The 10,713-nt window shown below is 55.0% G+C and overlaps 1 protein-coding gene across 7 annotated transcripts in view; it reads left to right on the top strand.

The window, feature by feature from the left end:
* The first annotated feature begins 3,601 nt into the window (after positions 1-3,601).
* Positions 3,602-10,713, top strand: part of Dpp9 (dipeptidyl peptidase 9) — a 33,953-nt gene continuing 26,841 nt past the window's right edge. The window contains exons 1-2 of one of the 7 annotated variants that reach the window (XM_052193618.1): positions 3,602-3,722; positions 5,025-5,077. Coding sequence is in view for 5 of the 7 variants with exons in the window: in XM_052193619.1 (XP_052049579.1) it covers positions 4,711-4,803; positions 5,025-5,077 (146 nt within the window). In the remaining 2 variants the exon portion in view is untranslated. Of the gene's footprint in view, positions 3,761-3,814; positions 4,804-5,024; positions 5,078-10,713 lie in introns of those variants that run through there. The other 6 variants (XM_052193617.1, XM_052193619.1, XM_052193612.1 and 3 more) reach the window with 6 other exon arrangements.

Genomic DNA, 10,713 nt, shown 5'->3' with positions numbered 1-10,713 from the left:
TTGAAGCTTCTTCTCCCCAGGTGACACTGTGTGTATTCAGTTGACAAAACAACAAAATCCCAAACCAGCCAACCCAAACACCCTCCTAGCAGATGTGCATGAATTAGGAACAATGCACCCAGATTCTCTTCTGTGCTTGAATTAAAGGTTGAGTGGCCCATATGCCGCCAGGAAAGAACCTTCTGGAGATAATGTTCTCCATGGACATGCCATGGTGGCAGAAGTGACAATAGAACTACAGTGGAAAGGGTGTGACAATGCTCACAGTCCATGGTCTGAGGATTCCAACAATGGCCACCTCACACCAGAGGGACCAAACATCCAGTCATTGCTCAGCCATGAGGCTGGATGTCTCTCCAGTCCCCATCTGGTGTCCTTGAGGGCCAACACTGTAATCACAAAGAAGGTTCTTTTTTTTTTAATTATTGCTATTATTATTATTATTTTGTTTTTTTGAGACAGGGTTTCTCTGTATAGCTCTGGCTGTCCTGGAACTCACTCTGTAGACCAGGCTGTCCTAGAACTCAGAAATCTGCCTGCCTCTGCCTCCCAAGTGCTGGGATTAAAGGCGTGCGTCACCACTGCCCGGCCACAAAGAAGGTTCTAACAGCCGGGAAAGAAGGCCCCTGCCTCAGCAAGATGAATGAACTTGCCAGAGAGAGCAAAAGCCTTGTCCTCTGAGTCCTTCCTGACAGTGAAGTGGCCCAGATTTAGGCTGGGTCTTCTTGCTTCAAATATCCGAGTTGAGTCGTTGATCCCAGATTCGTCATGCTTAAAAGACAGCCATGATGACCCACCACGTGTTCTGAAGAGCAGAGGCACCACCCTTTTTGGGCCACACAGGGTTCTCCCAGGGTGGCCCCTACTCTGGCTCCTTGTGTCTCTTTTTTTTTTTTTAAAGGTTTTTTTTTTTTTTAAAGATTTATTATTATATGTAAGTACACTGTAGCTGTCTTCAGACACACTGGAAGAGGGAGTCAGATCTTGTTACGGATGGTTGTGAGCCACCATGTGGTTTCTGGGATTTGAACTCAGGACCTTCAGAAGAGCAGTCGTTGCTCTTAACCGCTGAGCCATCTCTCCAGCCCTCCTTGTGTCTCTTTTTGGGACATGATTCTTGGGTTTTTTTGTTTGAGACAGGGTCTCTCTGTGTAGTGGTGGCTGACCAGTGTAGACCAGGCTGCCTCTAACTCACAGAGATCCCCCTGCCTCTGCCTCAAGAATGCTGGGATTAAAGGCGCCTGGCCCACTCTACCTGGTCTTTTTTTAAAAGATTTGTTTGTTTGTTTGTTTGTTTGTTTGTTTAATTTATATGAGGTACACCGAAGCTGTCTTCAGACACCAGAAGAGGGCTCAGGGTGTGCAGTGCTGTGTAGGTTTGACTCTAGAACATTCCTGCAAAGTCGATTGGCTCCGGCAGAGGCAAGAGCCAAGTTTCTGCTTCAAGTCTCTGAAGGAGGAGGCTGAGCTCTGGAACCTTCCCTGCCATCTCCTCCTTCCCCGGCGGGTCGGCAGGTCGGCCGTTAGGGGAAGGTTTGCTTTGGTTCTCCAGCCGGACACATTCTAGGGACCAAGCCTCAGGGACAGAAAGGCGGCAGGGATGGGGCGGGACTCCCCTAAGACTGGGCCCACCCCTCTCCCCACCCACCTGGACCGGAACCAGGGAGGGGCTGATGGGACAGCAAGGGAGTTCCTGGACATCCAACTGAGCACTCTCCTACAGGGCCTTGTACTCCTGGGTTTGAGGGGCTCCCCTCTTCCTAATCATCCTGCTTTCTGAAATTGAGGATTCCCAGAATGGATCCAAGATGCAGAAGTTGCAGCTGGCTTTCTCTGGTTCCCAGTTCAGTTCCCCTCTTCTCCACCTGCTGCCCCTTCGCACCCACATCTTCCCTGCCTCTATCTCCAAGCACCCCTCCTGCTTCTCCAACACCCTGTGTCGAAATGAACCTGGCCTCATGGATGGCTCCGGGGAAGATGGCCGCCCGTGCCCCCCTCCCCTGCCCCCAGCCTCTCATTCCCCACTTTGTTCTGGGAGCTGAAGGACTTCCAGGCTCCAGTGTTGCCAGCTGGGAAATGGCTGCCGTTCGTGTGGTCCCTGAGTCAAAATTTTACCCTCCTCATGTTCAGAGAGTGAGGCACTGGGTACCCTTCCTGTCTTCAGTAGTGCATGCTTATGTCAAAGGTCAGCTTCTGATTCTCCACCTTTGAGTGCTGGAGCTGACCCTTGACCCCAGAGACCCCGCCCCCTCCATTCCTCATCGGCTAAGTTCATCTTGAAATTCAAACTGACGCTGAGGTTTGGGCTCAGTCCCAGTCCCCAGCGTCTCGTTAACCAGGCATGGTGGTGCACAGCCGTCACCCCAGCACTGGGGAGGTGGAGGCAGGAGTTCGAGATAAACTTTAGCTACACGGTGAGCTCCAGGCTAGCCTGGACTACTTGAGACTCATCCCAAGATGGGTGTGAAAAGAAAGAGATCAGGAGAGAGAGGAGGCTGGCTGGGACTGGGGAAGCCCAGGAGAGCCACCAGGCCCTCAGCCGCGTCCTGTAATTATGCAATAAATGGTGTCTCCAGGGAGGGTTCCTGGAAAGGGAACAGGGTTGCAACATCATGTTCAGACTGTAACCCTCAGGATGTCCCGTCAACTAAGAGTCAACAGTGGGGTCACTTTAACCACAATGGGGGGCACTCACTAAATGTCACTCACCAAAATGTCTGCCCTTCCTCAGGAACCCAGTTAGGATAACTTTTAGGAAATGGCTTTATTTACAAAAGCTCTGTAGAGGCTTGAGAGTGGTGGCTCAGCTGAGGAGAGGAGTTCAGGTCCCAGCACTCCTGTGGCCGTAACTCCAGCAGCTACAGGGAACCCGTTGTCACACTCATGAGGCTCAGACTCACTCAAACATGCACGGATAAAAAGCAAAACACGGTGCGGGCGAGATCTAGACAGAGCAGGCAGATCTTAGAGTTCAAAGCCATCCTGATGTAAGTGGAGAGTTTCCCAGGGCTGCGATGACTGGCGTGAGCAATCACAGTCAACTTCCTGTTTGATGAAATTCGCAAATTGATTTTCAGGGAAATAGAAAGGTAGGCTAAAACGATAAGCCACAGTAGAGGACTGGAACCCGGACCAACCTTTTGGAAGGCAGATTTGCTAACCACTCACTATACAACCAATATCTCAATTTTCTAGTCTCAGATTTTTTGTTTGTTTGTTTTTTTTGTTTTTTGGATTTGGTTTTTTCGAGACAGGGTTTCTCTGTGTAGCCCTGGCTGTCCTGGAACTCACTCTGTAGACCAGGCTGGTCTTGAACTCAGAAATCCCCCTGCCTCTGCCTCCCAGAGTGCTGGGATTACAGGCGTGCGCCACCACCGGCTAGTCTCAGATTTTTAATAGGTCACCACAGGGTCGGGTTGGCCAACAAGAACCGGAGCCGGAATGTTCATCCCACAATCATCTCCCAAACAGCGCGGGCCACCCGCCTCGCCTGGCCCCAAGACACTCCTGCGCGTTGTCCCCCCTAGAGTTTCATGGACGTTGGTTCTGCCCTGACGTTACCCAATCAAAAGCCTCTGCTTCTGCAGCTCAACTTCCGGGTCAAAGGAGGCGCAGCTGGCGGATCCCCGGTGTCCGCCGCCTTCGTTGTCCCCCCGCGCCCGCCACTTCCGGGCCCTCGTCTTGGGCATGGAGCGTCGCGTGTGAGGCGCCGCCGGCCCCGGGTACGCCCTGCCCAGCTAGTTCTCCGCGCCGCGCTCCGGTGAGCAGCGTCCGGCCCCGGCTCGCCGCCTCCCGCCCCGGCCGGCGTCGTCCGCCCGGCTCGGAGCCGCGCGCCCTGTCCTCGTCGTCCCCGCCGCTCTGGTCGCCGCGCTTCGCCGGTTCCGGGCCGCGCCCAAGAGCTGCTGCCGCACCGCTGCGGAGACGCAGCCGCCAGCTTCATCGCAGAGCGCGGCTCAGCCCGGCGTCCGCGCAGCCTCTGCCAGCCTCCGCCAGCCTCGTCTCCGCCAAACCCTCCTTCCCGGCCTCATCCTTCCCAACCTGATCCCCTCAAGCCTCATCCTCTCCCATCTTGATCTTCTAAAGCCGGATCCCCGCTAGCCTGATCCCTCCCTTCCAAGCCTGATCCCCCTCCCAGCTTGATCCCTCAAGGCCTGATAGTCCAGGTTGACCCTCCTCTCAAACCTGAAATCCCAAAGCTTCATAACCCCAAAGCTTCATACCCGCATCATGAACCTCTCCGAATGACCCTACCAGCCTGACTCCTCAAAGACTGGTCACTCCCTAAGCCGATCCTTCACTCAGCCCCTGCCTCAGTTTCCACATTGTCGCATGCCAAGCTTGATTCCCTCCCAGACTAAAATCATATCCTCTGTCTCATCCCTTTCCTCCCCGGATTAGCTTGAAACCCCTCAGTCCACAACCTCAGCTTCCAGCAGTATTTCCCTGCATCTCGAACCCCACCCTTAGGGTCTAGGTCTTAGGCCCATCCACCCCCTCCCCATTCACGCTTTTGCCCAGCCATCGATCCCAGTGGCCTTTTTGCTGCTTCCTACCCAGGCTCCCTCGGGAGCCCCCAGGGCAATCACCAACCTGCTTTCGAAGAGTTGGGACTGGTGCCCAGGAGGTGTGGACCACAGTCGCCAGTTCCCTGCTGGGTCCCAGGGAGACCGCACACTGAGGGACTCGACTCTTCCAAGTACAGCCCAGGGCATGCTGGCAGCCCCGAGGGGCTGGGAGGCTCAGTTAGAGTCTAACCAGGTAGATAGGGTTAGGCACAGGCGGAGACTCCCGCCCGCATGGAAAGTGAGTGAGAAAAAGCCACGACATCACCGGTTCCTCCATCCTCACCGGCCCCTCCATCCTCACCGGCTTCCCAGTCCTCACCAACCACCCCATCCTTGCCAGCCCCTCATCTTCGCCAACCCCTCCATCCTTGCCAGACCCCATTTTCACCAATCCCTCCATCCTTGCCAGCCCTTCTTCCCACCTGCCCACCTTAACAACGCCATGTTTGTTCTCCCAAGGTCCGTGCCCCTCGTCTGCAGCTGCCATGGAAACTCCTTGGACCCTTTAGAAGGTCAGTTGTGCCGGGATGGGGCAGCAAGGCAGGCTCTGCGGTGGGCTGGGGCTTGCTGTGGAATGCAGAGCTTGTCGGTGGCTTTGGGGACGGTGACCCGGGTCCTGGCTCCTGCTGCAGTGTTTCACAGGTCTCCACATTCCTCTCTCCAGGGGGACAGAGGAAGAGTGGCTACTAGGCTGGGTTTGAGGGGGGCTCGGCCAGCTCTCCCCAGCTCATCTGACACAGGGCCCGGCATGTGGGCATCAATCTTTATGGTAGTTTTTGCCTCAGAAAGACTGTTGGGTGTGATCTTAGAATGGCTCGTTCGTCTGACAGCTATCATGAAGATCTGCGTGTGCATTCATGGAATCCTCACATAGCCCCTGGGCGTGGGTCTCGCAGTCTGGGTTTATAGCTTTTGGGAAATTGGGGCACAGAGAGGTTGGTGGCTTCTGTGGGTCACATAGCACAGATGTGACGGAGCTGGACTTTGGACCCTTCTCCCTGACATGGGAAGCCCTGCTTTTCAGCACTGGACAGAGAACACAGGCCACTCTTCCATTTTGTGTTCAGGTGGCATCAAGCATCTGTCAGACGCTTCTGAGAAGGCACCTGGGTGGTGACTGGGGACAGTAATCAGGAAGGGACAGTGGTTGGTGCCTTTAGACACTGACACAGTGCTGCCTGGAGAGGAGCTGTCATCCCTTGGGGGCACTGGGGTGGGATGTCTCGGAAGCATCCTGGGCCCCCAAGGTACCTGAACACTGTCCCGGTGGCCAGGTTCTGGTCAGGACAGCCATACATGTCCCCAGACATTTCCTGGGCTCCCCATTTAAGAGAGTCGCCTGCCTTCCGACCATGGTGGTGTCCAAGCTAATTTTCCTAGTGTTTCTTAGGCCGCTCTTTCGTAGGGTGAGCAGCTGATAGGAGACAGAGAGTGAGGCTCCCATTCCGTTCCCACAGTGCCCTGGGCTGGAGGTGGGGAGTCTTATCTTAGGGGAGAGGGAGCTACAGAGCCCCATACACATACGATGTTGAGACAAACAGGAAAAGGTGTTTGGCTTTGGTTTGGGGTAAAGATCTAAAGTACAGGTGATGGGGGCCTTGGGTACTGAGGTGCCCTGAAGACAGGAGGGTGCCCTGGGATCTCTAAACCCCAGAAATCCAGCCCACAAAAGCTACAGGTTGCTGTTGCTTGGGACCCAGTGAGACTCTTTGGCAGGGTGTCCTGATCCCCAATGCCTGTCTGGAGGCAGAGGCGAACTGGTTCCCAGAGCCAGTCAGTGGGTCAGTGTTAAAAAGGTCAAGTTGCATCTGGACAAGGAGGATGGAGGAGCGGGTGAGGGAGGCCCCTGTGGGGTACGGGTAGGGCCCTATTGGTCAGTCAGTTTAGAAACCCCCTGCATCTGCTCTTCTTCCCCACTCCTGGTTCTTGAGGCAGCAGGGATGGACCCTGGACCAGGGCATTCTGGGTTATGAGTCCTATCCTGTCAGGGTGCTGCGGTGTCTTCAGACTCCACTCTTCCTCCTTCACTTCCTCCTCCTCCATCACCTCCTCCATCTCATCTCCTCCTCCTCCCTCTACTCCATCTCCGCCATCTCCTCCCCATCTCCGCCATCTCCTCCCCATCTCCCCCATGTTCTCTCCATCTTCCCCATCTTCTCCCATCTCCCCCTCCATCTTCTCCCCATCTCCCCCTCCATCTCCCCCATGTTCTCTCCATCTCCCCCTCCATCTTCTCCCCATCTCCCCCTTCATCTCCCCCATGTTCTCTCCATCTCCCCCTCCATCTTCTCCCCACCTCCCCCATCTTCTCTCCATCTCCCCCTCCATCTTCTCCCCATCTCCCCCTCCATCTTCTTCCCATCTCCCCCTCCATCTTCTCCCCATCTCCCCCTCCATCTCCCCCATGTTCTCTCCATCTCCCCCTCCATCTTCTCCCCATCTCCCCCTCCATCTCCCCCATGTTCTCTCCATCTCCCCCTCCATCTTCTCCCCACCTCCCTCTCCATCTTCTCTCCATCTCCCCCTCCATCTTCTCCCCATCTCCCCCTCCATCTTCTCCCCATCTCCCCCTCCATCTTCTCCACATCTCCCCCTCCATCTTCTCCCCATCTCCCCCTCTATCTCCCCCTCCTTCTCCTCCTTTATCTCCTCCCCATCTTCTCCCCATCTCCCCCTCCATCTTCTCCCCATCTCCCCCTCCATCTCCTCCTTTATCTCCTCCCCATCTTCTCCTCCATCTCTTCTTCCATTTCCTTATTCTTTTCTCCATTTTCCTGTCTTTCTTCTCCTCTCCTTTTTGTCTCCTCCCTCGCCCCTTTCCTCTCTTTCTAACAGAAGCCCTCATTTAACCCCTGCCCATCACAGGTGTCCCCAGATCTCTTGTGAGAATCCCGGCTCATGGAGTAGTTACCTGAGGAGTCCTAAAAGTGTGCTTTCCTCCCTGGGTGACAGGGAACAAGCCATCTAGCCTTTCTGCATTCATTGTCTCCAGGTCACAGCACATATCAAGTGTGTGCAGCAGAGACCTGGCCCATGCTTTGTGTGGCCCCACCAGGTTTGCAGAGGCCCAAGAGTCCTATGCCCGGGGCCCCTCCTAGCCCCCACGTTCTAATCTGGCAGCAGGAGGGAGAAAGGAAGAGATGTCCAGGGCTGGTTCTTCTGAGCTTCAAGGTCTGGGCACAGTGGTCATCTGTGGTCCCTGCACCCATGCTTTCTGAGTCTTATGATGCACTTTGTGAGGCCTTGTCTTGATTGAAGTGCTGGGTGTCAGCCAGGACGGCTCAGGTAGGACAGGTCCTGTGTCTGGCTTTCCTTTTCTCCCTTGTACTGTGCGGCATCTGCAAGTCACCCTCCCATGCCGCTGTCTCTTCACCTGCCGTTCCCGCGCCTTCTGTGCCTCTGCCTTCTCTCCTTCCATGGGCTCCCCTCTGGACTCTGAGGCAGAGAGTCGGGAATGGAAATGTAGGTGATTGGCACCAGCTCCGGCCCCAGCTGTGTGAGCTCCTGAGAACTGCCAGGCGGCTCTGTGCAAGCGGAGGCCTTGCTGTCACCTGTTTAGTCCCCAGGCCCTTTCTGTCCCCATTTTGCATCAGGATAGCAGAGAGGCAAGTGGCTCAGTCAGGCAATAGCCTCAGGCCTTGCTGGAGCTCACACTGGAAGGTTCTAGAACATATCTGAAAGCTCCTGAGGTCTCATTTTATTTTGAGTCTCCTGTAGCAGATCTTTGCAGCCTGGGCCCTCTGCAGTGACTCAAGGCAAGAGGCCCTCCTAGGCCCTTTTCTGTGCAGGCCTAAGGGGATTCTAACACACCTGAAAGGGATGAGGGTCACAATTTGTTTCCTGCTTGAGGCTCGAACTGGGAGGTCCTTGAGCCAATCCCTGGCATTCCCTTAGCTCAGACCTGTGGGCTTGCTGCTGGCAGCTCCTGCCCGTCACTGCCCTTGGCTTCTGACTGCCCAGGATGAGTTGTAGCTCTGGGAATCCTGGTGCCCTCTGGGGTGTTTGATTCAGGGCCCTGGGGACATCAGTGGTTTCTGATCTGAATCCTTATGAGCAACTGATATGGCAGTGCCCTCTGGGAGAGGGAGGGGCATGGTTTCTGTGTTTCTGCAGTGCCCTGTGGGAGGGGAGCAGCCTGAGCCAGGTGGGGTAAGTCTGCTGCCGGGTGGCTCCTTTCCACCCTGCCCAAGGTTTCTGCCACACTCATCCTTCAGGGACTTCCATGCTGTGGCTGACTACGGTCCGGCAGAGGAGGATGGGAGCAGGAGCTCCTGCCTCCTGTCTCTGCCCCCAACCTCAGTTTCTCCACCTGTACGATGGACTCCTAAATCAGAGCAAAGTTCCGTTGACAAGCCTGGTTCTCACAATGGTAGCTTTGCTTCTTCCCTGCAACTTTTAAAGCAGCCTGGGGCCTCCCTGTTGTCTGTGAGTGCACACGTGGGTGTGCACGTCCTGTAGAAACCCTGGAGGTCATTTTGTGGAGTCATTTCTCTCTTTCTGCTTTTAAGAGGTTCTGGGGTGGACATCAGGTCACAAATATAGTGCACTGAGCCTCCTGCACACTCTCCCTGGTCCGGTTTTGAGACAGTGTCACCCTAAGACTTGGACAGAAGGCGCCTTTGTCTTCCTTTGGCCTCCTGGCTGCTGGGGTCACAGACGCGTGCCACACTACCATGCCATGCTCCATGGGTCTTTTTGTGTGTTTGAATTATGGTCTCACTGTGCAGCCCAGGCTCTCGTGGGACTCAGAGATCTGTTTTCCTCTGCTGCGGTGAAAGGTGTAGCCAGCCTGGCCACTGTGGTCTCCTGTGGAGGAATTGGAAGGCAGCTGTGAAGTCTGACCGGCTGTGCCTTGGGCGCCCCCCTGCCCACCCCCAGGGTCCTGACCCAAGTGGTACCATCTTCAGGTCTCACTTCCTGCCTGCCAGTGCTGAGGTCAGGGACTCCCGGAGCCCAGAGCCTACGGAAGGATCAGCCCTTGGAGCTCCCCCCAGGCGCTCTGGCATTGCCAGAACTGGGTCACTGCCTGGCGCTGTTTAGATTTCTTTAAAGCAAATATTTGCCTGGTTGGTGTAGCTCTGCTCAGACTGAGCCGAGGCCAGGGGCAGTGAGAGGAAAGGCTGGTGGGTTGTGGCCATTCCCAGCCACGGACAGGAGGGACAGGAAAGTGGCCTGGAGAACACCCAGGGTGTCTGTGTGATGGTCTCCTGTGTCTCCTGTGTGCAGTGACTGTGTGCAGTGGCTTTTCATCTGGAAGCCTCAAGAGTTCGCTCTGTTAGTGAAGCCTGTGGGGGTTGCGTATCTGAGGGAAGCTGGGTGTGACAGAGTGGGGGCTGGGACAGGCGTTCATCAAGTAGCCGTGGCAAAAGTGCTTGATTGAAAGGGACGGCCAGGTGGGCAGGGACAGACTGTTGCGCCATCTCAGAACGGACCTATTTAATACGTACCTGAGATTGGTTTACAAGTTAGTCAACCTGGGCTGGAGAGGTGGCTCAGCAGTTAAGAGCAGTCTGCTCTTCTGAAGGTCAGATCCTAGCAACCACATGGTGGCTCACAGCCATCCGTAACGCGATCTGACGCCTTCTGGTGTGTCCAAAGACAGCTACAGGGTACTTACATATAATAAATAAATAAATCTTTAAGGAAAAAAACAACACTGTTTTTGAAAAAAAAAAAAAAAAGAAGTTAGTCAACCTAAAATGAAAAGCCCCGTCCAGAAAGGATGACGTGTGCCCTGGGACACGTGCAGAAGGAGTCTGGCCTTCCTGAGGGTCTGAGTCAGGGCTGGTTTCTCTAGGGCAGTTAGGAAGAGGGAGGTGTTCAACAGTCTGGAAGTCACAGGAGGGTCAAATAGCAGTGAACACAGTGGAGTTTTGTTGTGTGCTTCTTACAGCCCTCAGTTACTAGTCTAGCATCTGCCTCTGAGCCTTGCCCCGCCCCTCACTGGGGCATCCTAGGTGGTGACTCCACCCTTTGCCACACCCAACCACAGGATGGAAGATCTGGCAGGGTTTCAGATGAAGGGCTGGTGTGGGTCCAGGTGGGATCTGGCTTAACTCAGCGAAGCCTTGACTCTCAGGAGTGCAGTGTGAATAAGTTGCAATAATTTGAGAGGCACTTTGGGTGACAGTGTTGCTGCCCAGAATGA

This window comes from Apodemus sylvaticus, chromosome 9 (genome assembly GCF_947179515.1).
Source record: "Apodemus sylvaticus chromosome 9, mApoSyl1.1, whole genome shotgun sequence".
Lineage (NCBI taxonomy): Eukaryota > Metazoa > Chordata > Mammalia > Rodentia > Muridae > Apodemus > Apodemus sylvaticus.
The sequence above is the reverse complement of the archived record's forward strand: the minus strand, read 5'-3'. Positions and strand labels throughout refer to the sequence as shown.